At 44.2% G+C, this 13,270-nt stretch overlaps 1 protein-coding gene across 1 annotated transcript in view; it reads left to right on the forward strand.

Annotated features, from left to right (window-relative positions):
* The window catches only part of LOC115206742 (teneurin-2-like), a 166,905-nt gene that overhangs the window by 62,305 nt on the left and 91,330 nt on the right, over window positions 1–13,270 (forward strand). Inside the window, exon 2 of the mRNA XM_029773949.1 lies at window positions 3,864–4,214. Coding sequence (XP_029629809.1) covers window positions 3,971–4,214 — 244 coding nt within the window. The 5' untranslated portion in view covers window positions 3,864–3,970. The remainder of the gene's footprint in view (window positions 1–3,863; window positions 4,215–13,270) is intronic.

Consider the following 13,270-nt stretch of genomic DNA (forward strand, 5'->3'; position numbering starts at 1 on the left):
CCCATCTCCCCCCCTCTCACTCTCTCTCTCTCCCCCACCCCCCCTCTCTCCCCCCCTCTCGCTCTCTCTCCCCCCTCTCTCTCTCTCTCCTCTGTGTCTGATCTTGTTATGATGGTTATATTCACTATGTAGTGCATGTAGGGCCTATATGGCTCTGGTCAGTAGTACAGTGCATTCAGAAAGTATTCTGACCCCTTCACTTTTTTCACATTTTGTACGTAACGGCCTTATTCTAAACTTTACTAAATCGTTTTTTTCTCCTCATCAATCTACACACAAAACCCCATAATGACAAAGCAAAAACAGGTTTTTAGAAATGTTTACTAATTTCTTAAAAATAAAAAACTTAAGTAATACCTTTACATAAGTATTCAGACCATTTACTCAGTACTTTGTTGAAGCACCTTTGACAGCGATTACAGCCTTGAGTCGTCTTGGGTATGAAGCTACAAGCTTGGCACACCTGTATTTGGGGAGTTTCTCCCATTCTTCTCTGCAGATCCTCTCAAGCTCTGTCAGGTTGGATGGGGAATGTTGCTGCACAGCTATTTTCAGGTCTCTCCAGAGATGTTAGATCAGGTTCAAGTCCGGGCTCTGGCTGGGCCACTCAAGGACATTCAGAGACTTGTCCCGAAGCCACTCCAGCGTTGTGTTGGCTGTGTGCGTAGGGTCGTTGTCCTGTTGGAAGGTGAACCTTCGCCCCAGTCTGAGGTCCTGAGCGCTCTTGAGCAGGTTTTTATTAAGGATCTCTCTGTACTCTCTGATCTTTCCTGACTAGTTCCTGCCTCTGAAAAACATCCCCACAGCATGATTCTGCCATCACCATGCTTCACCGTAGGGATGGTTCCAGGTTTCCTCCAGACATGATGCTTGGCATTAATGCCAAAGAGTTCAATCTTGGTTTCATCAGACCAGAGAATCTTGTTCCTTATGGTCTGAGAGTCTGTAGGTGCCTTTGGCAAATTCCAAGCAGGCTGTCAGGTGTCTTTTACTGAAGAGTGGCTTCCGTCTGGCAACTCTACCATAAAGTCCTGATTGGTGGAGTGCTGCAGAGATGGTTGTCCATCTGGAAGGTTCTCCCACCTCCACAGAGGAACTCTAGAGCTCTGTCAGAATGACCATCCGTATCTTGGTCACCTCCCTGACCAAGGCCCTTCTCCCCCGATTGCTCAGATTGACTGGGCGGCCAGCTCTAGGAAGAGTCTTGGTGGTTCCAAACTTCTTCCATTTGAGAATGATGGAGGCCACTGTGTTCTTGGGGATCTTCAATGCTGCAGACATTTTCTCCGGATCTGTGCCTCGACACAATCCTGTCTCGGAGCTCTACTGACAAATCATTGGACCTCAAGACTGACATGCACTGTCAACTGTGGGACCTTATATCGACAGGTGTGCGCCTTTCCAAATCATGTCCAATCAATTGAATTTACCACAGGTGGTCTCCAATCAAGTTGTAGAAACATCTCAAGGATGATCAATGGAAACAGGATGCACCTGAGCTCAATTACCAGTCTCACAGGAAATGGTCTGAATAAATTTGCTAACATTCTAAAAATGTGTTTTCGCTTTGTCATTATGGGGTATTGTGTGTAGATTGCTGAGGATTATAATTTTTTAAAATCCATTTTAGAATGAGGCTGTAACTTATCAAAATGTTTGAAAAGTAAAGGGGTATGAGTACTTTCCAAAAGCAGGGAATATGGTGTATTTTGGGAGGGTGACGATGACTTAGCAGCAGCTGACTGTAGCGGGGTGCGTAATTGGCGGCAGAGAAGTCAGGCGCAGGAGACCAGAACTGGATAATAACCGGAGATTTATTAAGCAAAACCAACGGAATCCAGAACAACAAGATAAATGGGCACAAAAATAACCCATCGTGCGCTCACGGGGAACGTGCTCAAGCACTACAATAAACAATCCCACACAAAGACATGGGGGGAACAGAGGGTTAAATACACAACAAGTAATTGAGGGAATTGAAACCAGGTGTGAGGAAAAACAAGACAAAACACATGGAAAATGAAACGTGGATCGATGATGGCTAGAAGACCGGGCAACGCCGACCGCCGAGTGCTGCCCGAACAAGGAGAGGACCCGACTTCGGTGGAAGTCGTGACACTGACTAAGCCCGTCCATCTCACAGCAGTACAGCATTACACTGTTCAACAACAGCACAGCACTGACAGTTCTTTCTGTCATCAGCAGAATAGCATCACTCTCTGTGTCCGTTCTCTGGTGTTTTTAAATGGCATTTAACTTCTATGGGCTAGGTGGGACGTTAGCGTCCCACCTGCGGGACACAGCCAGTGAAATATCAGGGCGGAAAATTCAAAAACAACAAAATGTCATAATTCAACTTCCTCAAACATACAACTATTTTACACCATTTTAAAGATAAACTGCTCGTTAATCTAACCACATTGTCCAATTTCAAAAAGGCTTTACAGCGAAAGCAAAACATTAGATTATGTTAGGAGAGTACATAGACAAAAATAACCACAAAGCCATTTTCCAAGCAAGGAAATGTGTCAATAAAACCCAAAACACAGCTAAATGAAGCACTAACCTTTGACGATCTTCATCAGATTACACTCCTAGGACATTATGTTACACAATACATGTATGTTTTATTCAATAAAGTTCATAATTATATCCAAAACAGCATTTTACATTGGCGCGTGATGTTCAGAAAATGTATTCCCACCAAAACGTCCGGTGAATGTGCACATCAATTTACAAAAATACTCATCATAAATGTTGAGAAAATATATAACAATTATTTTAAGAATTATAGATAGACTACCCCTGGATGCAACCTCTGTGTCAGATTTTAAAATAGCTTTACGGAGAAAGCACATTTTTCAATATTCTGAGTGCATAGCTCAGCCATCACGACGAGCTATTCAGACACCCGCCAAGTTCGGGGCAACCTAAACTCAGAGTTAGTATTAGAAATATTCTCTTACCTTTGCTGATCTTCGTCAGAATGCACTCCCAGGACTGCTACTTCCACAAGAAATGTTGTGTTTGTTCGAAATAATCCATATTTAAGAACAAATACCTCACTTTTGTTCATGCGTACAGATCACTTATCCAAAGGCATAACGCGCGAGTGCAGAACGAGAGACAAAAAGTCCAAATGTTCCATTACCGTACTTAGAAGCATGTCAAACGCTGTTTAAAATCAATCTTTATGGTATTTTAAACGTAAAATTGCGATAATATTCCAACCGGACAATAGCATATTCATTCAAGAAGAAAAATAAGGAGGAGCGCGCTCGCTGGACCGAGCATATCCAATCCCTTTGTTGCCAGGCAGACCACTCAGTAACTGAGCTCCTATTATCTGCCCAGTGACAGGAAAATGCTCAAACCACTTTCTGAAGGCTTTAGACAGCCAATGGAAGCCTTAGGGAGTGCAACGTCCCCCACAGACACTTTAGTTTCGATAGAGAATCAAAAGTAGAACTACAATTCTCAGACTTTCCACTTCCTGCTTGGAATTTTCTCAGGTTTTTGCCTGCCATATGAGTTCTGTTATACTCACAGACACCATTCAAACAGTTTTAGAAACTTCAGAGTGTTTTCTATCCAAATCTACTAATAATATGCATATTCTGGGCCAGAATATTCTGGGCCAGAGTAGTAACCTGTTTAAATTGGGTACGTTTTTCATCCGGCCGTGAAAATACTGCCCCCTAGCCCAGACAGGTTAATAGAGACATTTTCCTATCTCCCAAAATATCTAGTTTCTACTTCCCAAATTGTATTTTACCGGTAGTACTTAGATGGCTCATATAATGGTAATACCTCTCTCTTTCATTAAATCTGACATTTTTCTCCCCTTCTCTCATTTCCTCTAGGTGACTGAAGACAAGTCTGACTGCCACAACACTCTAGGAGGCCTCCAAACCTCCCTCGTCCCTGGTCCACATCCCTGTCCCTCTATCTTCCTAACCCCTCTCCCGGCATGGATCTAAAGGACCGTCGGGGGCAGCAGAAGCAGCGCTCCCTGACCAGGGCTCGGTGTGGTAAAGACCCCCAGAACACCGCATCTTCCCTGGACACAGAGGAGTGCCGCGTGCCCACCCAGAAGTCCTACAGCTCCAGTGAGACGCTCAAGGCCTTTGACCACCACGACCAGAGGCTGGTCTACGGAGGCTGCACTGTGGCTGATCTGGTGCACCACAAGGCGGATGAGTACAACAGGCAAGGTGGGTGTCTGGACAGGGCCTCCGTGGACGGCTATGGTTACTCCCCATGTCCTGAACATGCATAGGGAAGTAGTTTGTAGTATATTTGGTAGCTTGACTGTATATCTGCCCATAGAGTTGAACTAACTGACCAGAAGTGTCTTAGCTCCTAACTCCACTTTCACCTCACATACAAGGTCTCATGTCTCCCCAAGTTGTGAAGTGAACATATTTGTATACCTACAACCTAGAACCTAGACGAAGAGGAAGAGGAAGGAACATGTCTGTTTTTAGACACATCCTCACTGATTGTGTTAGTGCTGCTATGGTATAACTAGATGTTGAATCTCTGGTTCCCTACCTCAGACAGAGAAACAGAGAGGGAGGGAAGAAGGGAGAGAGACAGAGAGACAGAGATGAGAGAGAGAGAGAGAGAGAGAGAGAGAGAGAGAGAGAGAGAGAGACTGGAAAGAAACTGGGGGAGATATAGAGACAGCAAGAGACAAAGGGACTCTGAGTCTAGACCATCTGAGTCTAGACCATCTGAGTCTAGACCATCTGAGTCTAGACCATCTGAGTCTAGACCATCTGAGTCTAGACCATCTGAGTCTAGACCATCTGAGTCTTTACCATCTGAGTCTTTACCATCTGAGTCTAGACCATCTGAGTCTTTACCATCTGAGTCTTTACCATCTGAGTCTTTACCATCTGAGTCTTTACCATCTGAGTCTATACCATCTGAGTCTATACCATCTGAGTCTATACCATCTGAGTCTATACCATTGATCTGTACTAAATACTGTTTCCCTAGCTCTGACAGAGAGATAGGGAGGAAAGGGAGATACCTAGTCAGTTGTACAACTGAATGCATTCAGCTGAAACGAGTCTTCCGCATTTAACCCAACCCCTCTGAATCAGAGAGGTGCGGGGGGCTGCCTTAATCGACAACCACGTCTTTGGCGCCCTGGGGAACAGTGGGTTAACTGCCTTGCTCAGGAGGGAAGTAGGGAGAGCGGGAGGGTGATAGGGAGGGAGAGAATGAGTCAGACTGGGAAGAGACAGAGACTGGGAAGAGACTTGGAAGAGACAGAGACTGGAAAGAGACTGGGAAGAGACAGAGACTGGGAAGAGACAGAAACTGGTAGGACGATAGAGACAGACAGAGAAAAGGGAGCATTGATCTGCACTAAGCTCTGTTTCCCTAGCTCAGACGGAGAGACATGGAGGGAGGAGAGCGAGAGGAAGGGAGGGAGAGAAAGACTACAGAATAGAAGAGATGGAATCGATCTGCACTAAGCTCTGTTTTCCTTGCCTTATAGGCAACGAGAGGGAGAGAGAGTATGGGGAGAAAGAGAGTGAGGGCGAGAGAACGAACAGGAACACAGTAGACCACTGGTTGATTTGACTGGTCGATACCTCCTCCCCCTCAGCCTATCAAGTCTCTCCGTCCCCAGAGCCACAGATGCATCGTGGGTAGTGTGACCTCTGGAGCCCAACAGTGTTGCTGCACCAAAAGAGAGATAGAGAGAGAGAGAGAGAGAGAACTACATAATATTAAGAAATGCTATAGATCATGCTAAAATGCATGCCGAGATCTACCGCTCTGATTTTTTATTTACATGACTTAAAAAATGTAAGCCAATGCAACATGAACCAATTAAAAACAGTTCTGTAGCAATGAGGTTTGTGCAGTAAGCTATAGGCTCAATACATTATCAACACACTGGCTTTGCTTTAATTTACCTGCCAATGAATTGTTGTTGGGGATATTTTTTTAAATTATATTTCAAACTTTGAGGTGGGCCATATGATCACACCGGTAATAGATCCACTGTTGTATTACTTGTGAGGCACAGCTGAGTGAGCATACATTTAAATAATTAGCTTTTTATTTTACTGGGCTGATGGTGCCTGCATCTGATGGTCAGTCTCAGTGGAGGGAGAGAGCAGCAGACTGATGGTCAGTCTCAGCAGAGGGAGAGAGCAGCAGACTGATGGTCAGTCTCAGCAGAGGGAGAGAGCAGCAGACTGATGGTCAGTCTCAGCAGAGGGAGAGAGCAGCAGACTGAGGGTCAGTCTCAGCAGAGGGAGAGAGCAGCAGACTGAGGGTCAGTCTCAGCAGAGGGAGAGAGCAGCAGACTGATGGTTAGTCTCAACAGAGGGAGAGAGCAGCAGACTGAGGGTCAGTCTCAGCAGAGTGAGTGAGCAGCAGACTGAGGGTCAGTCTCAGCAGAGGGAGAGAGCTGCAGACTGAGGGTCAGTCTCAGCAGAGGGAGAGAGCAGCAGACTGAGGGTCAGTCTCAGCAGAGGGAGAGAGCAGCAGACTGAGGGTCAGTCTCAACAGAGGGAGAGAGCAGCAGACTGAGGGTCAGTCTCAGCAGAGGGAGAGAGCAGCAGACTGAGGGTCAGTCTCAGCAGAGGGAGAGAGCAGCAGACTGAGGGTCAGTCTCAGCAGAGGGAGAGAGCAGCAGACTGAGGGTCAGTCTCAACAGAGGGAGAGAGCAGCAGACTGAGGGTCAGTCTCAGCAGAGTGAGAGAGCAGCAGACTCAGGGTCAGTCTCTCAGCATCCCTCCGCTCTCCCTTTCCTCCACTGACACTGACCAAAAAGGGACACCGTCTTCCAGCTGATGGCGAAACTCGAGTCGCACCACATTATTTCTGCCTCATTCACAAATTCATGTTGTTACTTCTATGAACAGAGAAAGTGAAATATACCTATTAAAAAAACCCAAGCCGTTAATAATAACAACGCAAGCCTATATAAACACTTTCCTACTCATTCATTACTGCTGCACTGCTTGTTGTAGCGCTGAGTGGAAATAGGAAGAACGCGCATTTTGTGGTTTATAAAAGTGTTGAATACAAAGTGTTTAATACAAAGTGTTGACAGTGCTGAGTAAGACCTTAAACATAAAGGCAGACCTCATAAAAACAGAAGCTCTTTACTGTATTTGTTGACAGTCTCTCTCTAGTCGTGGTTTTAAACTTTTTCAATTCTTACAGTATCAACTTTACTGTATTTGTTGACGGTCTCTAGTCGTGGTTTTAAACGTTTTCAATTCTTACAGTATCAACTTTACTGTATTTGTTGACGGTCTCTAATCGTGGTTTTAAACGTTTTCAATTCTTACAGTATCAACTTTACTGTATTTGTTGACGGTCTCTAGTCGTGGTTTTAAACGTTTTCAATTCTTACAGTATCAACTTTACTGTATTCGTTGACAGTCTCTCTCTAGTCGTGGTTTTAAACGTTTTCAATTCTTACAGTATCAACTTTACTGTATTTGTTGACGGTCTCTAGTCGTGGTTTTAAACGTTTTCAATTCTTACAGTATCAACTTTACTGTATTTGTTGACGGTCTCTAGTCTGGTTTTAAACGTTTTCAATTCTTACAGTATCAACTTTACTGTATTTGTTGACGGTCTCTAGTCGTGGTTTTAAACGTTTTCAATTCTTACAGTATCAACTTTACTGTATTTGTTGACGGTCTCTAGTCTGGTTTTAAACGTTTTCAATTCTTACAGTATCAACTTTACTGTATTTGTTGACGGTCTCTCTCTAGTCTGGTTTTAAACGTTTTCAATTCTTACAGTATCAACTTTACTGTATTTGTTGACGGTCTCTAGTCTGGTTTTAAACATTTTCAATTCTTACAGTATCAACTTTACTGTATTTGTTGACGGTCTCTCTCTAGTCTGGTTTTAAACATTTTCAATTCTTACAGTATTAACTTTACTGTATTTGTTGACGGTCTCTAGTCTGGTTTTAAACATTTTCAATTCTTACAGTATCAACTTTACTGTATTTGTTGACGGTCTCTCTCTAGTCTGGTTTTAAACGTTTTCAATTCTTACAGTATCAACTTTACTGTATTTGTTGACGGTCTCTCTCTAGTCTGGTTTTAAACATTTTCAATTCTTACAGTATCAACTTTACTGTATTTGTTGACGGTCTCTAGTCTGGTTTTAAACATTTTCAATTCTTACAGTATCAACTTTACTGTATTTGTTGACTTTCTCTCTCTAGTCTGGTTTTAAACGTTTTCAATTCTTACAGTATCAACTTTACTGTATTTGTTGACGGTCTCTCTCTAGTCTGGTTTTAAACGTTTTCAATTCTTACAGTATCAACTTTACTGTATTTGTTGACGGTCTCTCTCTAGTCTGGTTTTAAACATTTTCAATTCTTACAGTATCAACTTTACTGTATTTGTTGACGGTCTCTCTCTAGTCTGGTTTTAAACATTTTCAATTCTTACAGTATCAACTTTACTGTATTTGTTGACGGTCTCTCTCTAGTCTGGTTTTAAACATTTTCAATTCTTACAGTATCAACTTTACTGTATTTGTTGACGGTCTCTAGTCTGGTTTTAAACATTTTCAATTCTTACAGTATCAACTTTACTGTATTTGTTGACGGTCTCTAGTCTGGTTTTAAACGTTTTCAATTCTTACAGTATCAACTTTACTGTATTTGTTGACGGTCTCTAGTCTGGTTTTAAACATTTTCAATTCTTACAGTATCAACTTTACTGTATTTGTTGACGGTCTCTAGTCTGGTTTTAAACGTTTTCAATTCTTACAGTATCAACTTTACTGTATTTGTTGACGGTCTCTAGTCTGGTTTTAAACATTTTCAATTCTTACAGTATCAACTTTACTGTATTTGTTGACGGTCTCTAGTCTGGTTTTAAACGTTTTCAATTCTTACAGTATCAACTTTACTGTATTTGTTGACGGTCTCTAGTCTGGTTTTAAACATTTTCAATTCTTACAGTATCAACTTTACTGTATTTGTTGACGGTCTCTAGTCTGGTTTTAAACATTTTCAATTCTTACAGTATCAACTTTACTGTATTTGTTGACGGTCTCTAGTCTGGTTTTAAACATTTTCAATTCTTACAGTATCAACTTTACTGTATTTGTTGACGGTCTCTAGTCTGGTTTTAAACATTTTCAATTCTTACAGTATCAACTTTACTGTATTTGTTGACGGTCTCTAGTCTGGTTTTAAACATTTTCAATTCTTACAGTATCAACTTTACTGTATTTGTTGACGGTCTCTAGTCTGGTTTTAAACATTTTCAATTCTTACAGTATCAACTTTACTGTATTTGTTGACGGTCTCTAGTCTGGTTTTAAACATTTTCAATTCTTACAGTATCAACTTTGTCGTAGCTTTCTTTCTTTTATGCCCCTACGTTACTGCAGACTCGGTCATCTGAGCAATCTGATTGGCCTGCGGTAGCATAGTGCAGTTGATTTCCTCTCCAGGCCCACCGGGAAGGCAGAGGTTGTACCTTCAGACACATGAAATGGCAACAGTGTGCCTACCCAGCGCGCAGGGCAGCTGAATTGGCTGCACCTACCACCAACAGTCCGAGAATAAAAAAATAAATAGGACCGCAAGGCTTTATCATTGGGTTTTTTACAGAAATGTTTCGCGATCGACTAGAAATCCTTGGAGATCGACCGGTTGGTGACCACTGCTATAGATGGAAGGAAAGTGGTGTAGAAACCTACCAAAAAACAATTAGGCAACAACAAATTCAATCCCTTCTAGACAACTCCCTGGACAAAACGTTTCATTGTAAAAGTGAATGTGTAATTTTGGCAGTAGAGCACCTAAACAGTATATTTGACCTCTCAACTTCCTTATCAAATCTAAAAATGTCAAGCAGACAACCTATGAAAATTATGATCATGATCAAATACAAATCTTAGAATAAACTATTAAATACTTCCAGAACCCACTGGATCCTCCAATTATACGTTGAATGAACTACAGGACAAAATACAAACCCAAAAACCCAAAAAGGCCTGTGGTGTTGATGGTATCCTAAATAAAATGATTAAATATACAGACCACAAATTCCAATTGGCTATACTTAAACTCTTTAACATCATGATTAGCTCTGGCATCTTCCCCAATATTTGGAACCAAGGACTGATCACCCCAATCCACAAAAGTGGACACAAATTTGACCCCATTAACTACCGTGGGATATGTGTCAACAGCAACCTTGGGAAAATCCTCTGCATTACCATTAACAGCAGACTAGTTAATTTCCTCAGTTTTATTGAAGGACCAAAAAATGTACCGCTGTGCCATATAGATTGCAAAATAGTTGAGAAGAGATTTTTGATGTACCGATTCCATGGCACAAGGTTTATGAATTGATACACAGAACAACGCCGGATTCAAAACTTAAGGTTTTCACTTGAAATTATTATATACAATTCTATCAAAACTCGCCTCTAGCCGCATAAGCTGGGACGGTTGTATCCCCCATATATATATATATATATATATATGGGGGATACAATATATATTCAAAACTTAAGGTTTTCAATTGAAATTATTATATACAATTCTTTCAACCAATAGAACGTTATATATGTGTGTATATATAGATATATATATATATATATATATATATATGGGGTATACAACCATGCGGCTAGAGGCGAGTTTTGATATTTCAGCTGACCTTTAGACTATTAGTTATTCATGAGCCTGCAAAATATTAGCTTTGATGATAATATAATGATGTTATTTTTACACCAAAAGAAAAGACCACACTGCTCTCTATTTCCTGTTGCTGTTAACTTTCTACAGTACACATGACTAGAACTGATCTTCCTTGTTCTCACAGTTGCACAAAATGGATCTGTCTGTGCTTTTATCAGTGGGTAGGCATGAGACTGATGGGTGTGAGTCCCTTTCAGCTGAACATTGGCTGAATGGGTACTGGTTGTCACTGCTCATCAAACCCATTGACTGGCCCGGTGAGAGGCGGAGATCCAATCTCTCCTTCTCTAGTTTAACTCCTTCTCTACATCTTCCTCACACCTCTTCGTATTTAAATGTTCTCCACGTCAGGCTCTCACTTCTCTTCCTCTCTTTCCTCTCATTCTCTCCTCCCTCTCTTGCACGCACTACCCTTCTCCTCTCGCTCCTCTTCTTCTCTTTCCTCTCCCTCCCTCCTCCCCCGCTACCCTTCTCCTCTCGCTCCTCTTCTTCTCTTTCCTCTCCCTCCCTCCTCCCCCGCTACCCTCCTCCTCTCGCTCCTCTTCTTCTCTTTCCTCTCCCTCCCTCCTCCCCCGCTACCCTCCTCCTCTCGCTCCTCTTCTTCTCTTTCCTCTCCCTCCCTCCTCCCCCGCTACCTTCCTCCTCTCGCTCCTCTTCTTCTCTTTCCTCTCTGTCCCTCCTCCCCCGCTACCCTCCTCCTCTCGCTCCTCTTCTTCTCTTTCCTCTCCCTCCCTCCTCCCCCGCTACCCTTCTCCTCTCGCTCCTCTTCTTCTCTTTCCTCTCCCTCCCTCCTCCCCCGCTACCCTCCTCCTCTCGCTCCTCTTCTTCTCTTTCCTCTCCCTCCCTCCTCCCCCGCTACCCTCCTCCTCTCGCTCCTCTTCTTCTCTTTCCTCTCCCTCCCTCCTCCCCCGCTACCTTCCTCCTCTCGCTCCTCTTCTTCTCTTTCCTCTCTGTCCCTCCTCCCCCGCTACCCTTCTTCTCTCGCTCCTCTTCTTCTCTTTCCTCTCCCTCCCTCCTCCCCCGCTACCCTCCTCCTCTCGCTCCTCTTCTTCTCTTTCCTCTCCCTCCCTCCTCCCCCGCTACCCTCCTCCTCTCGCTCCTCTTCCTCTCTTTCCTCTCCCTCCCTCCTCCCCCGCTACCCTCCTCCTCTCGCTCCTCTTCTTCTCTTTCCTCTCCCTCCCTCCTCCCCCGCTACCTTCCTCCTCTCGCTCCTCTTCTTCTCTTTCCTCTCCCTCCCTCCTCCCCCGCTACCCTCCTCCTCTCGCTCCTCTTCTTCTCTTTCCTCTCCCTCCCTCCTCCCCCGCTACCCTCCTCCTCTCGCTCCTCTTCCTCTCTTTCCTCTCCCTCCTTCCTCCCCCGCTACCCTTCTCCTCTCGCTCCTCTTCTTCTCTTTCCTCTCCCTCCCTCCTCCCCCGCTACCCTCCTCCTCTCGCTCCTCTTCCTCTCTTTCCTCTCCCTCCCTCCTCCCCCGCTACCCTCCTCCTCTCGCTCCTCTTCTTCTCTTTCCTCTCCCTCCCTCCTCCCCCGCTACCCTCCTCCTCTCGCTCCTCTTCCTCTCTTTCCTCTCCCTCCCTCCTCCCCCGCTACCCTCCTCCTCTCGCTCCTCTTCTTCTCTTTCCTCTCCCTCCCTCCTCCCCCGCTACCCTCCTCCTCTCGCTCCTCTTCTTCTCTTTCCTCTCCCTCCCTCCTCCCCCGCTACCCTTCTCCTCTCGCTCCTCTTCTTCTCTTTCCTCTCCCTCCCTCCTCCCCCGCTACCCTTCTTCTCTCGCTCCTCTTCTTCTCTTTCCTCTCCCTCCCTCCTCCCCCGCTACCCTCCTTCTCTCGCTCCTCTTCTTCTCTTTCCTCTCCCTCCCTCCTCCCCCGCTACCCTCCTCCTCTCGCTTCTCTTCCTCTCACTCTTTTCATTTCATCCTTTGCTTCCTGTTCTTTCCTCCACTTCTCTAGTTCTCCATAGTAGTCTATATTAGTGTGGAGGTTCCTTCAGTCTGCCAAAGCCCCACGTTCAATTGACAGTATCCACAGGGATACCCCCAGGGGCTCAGTTGTGTTCAGTCTCTACATGCCTATACCTGTAGCCACAGTATTCTACTCTCCCTCAGGTGGCTACACACACACACACACGCAGACAGACAGACAGACAGACAAGATGCTGACTTCAGAGCTTTTAATCCAAAATAAAATGTCTTTACTCAGAAAGACGGCGTACTGTAGTGCGGATATAAATATGAGAGTGTGGTTAATGTGTGTTTAGTGTGGCTGTGTGTGTGTGTGTGTGTGAGTGTGAGTGTGTGTGTGTGTGTGTGTGTGTGTGTGTGTGTGTTTGTGTGTGTATACGTGTGTGTATACGTGTGTGTGTGTGTGTGTGTGTGTACGTGTGTGTGTGTGTGTATACGTGTGTGTGTGTACGTGTGTGTATAGTTAATGTATGTTTACTCTGCAGCTGACCCTGTTGACTGTTCTGGCAGCTCTCTGATTAATGAGAGAGATTGTAAATGTCACATCTATCAATGTGTGGCTCTAACAGCAGAACAGACCAGATCAGCC

Source organism: Salmo trutta, chromosome 13 (genome assembly GCF_901001165.1).
Source record: "Salmo trutta chromosome 13, fSalTru1.1, whole genome shotgun sequence".
NCBI lineage: Eukaryota > Metazoa > Chordata > Actinopteri > Salmoniformes > Salmonidae > Salmo > Salmo trutta.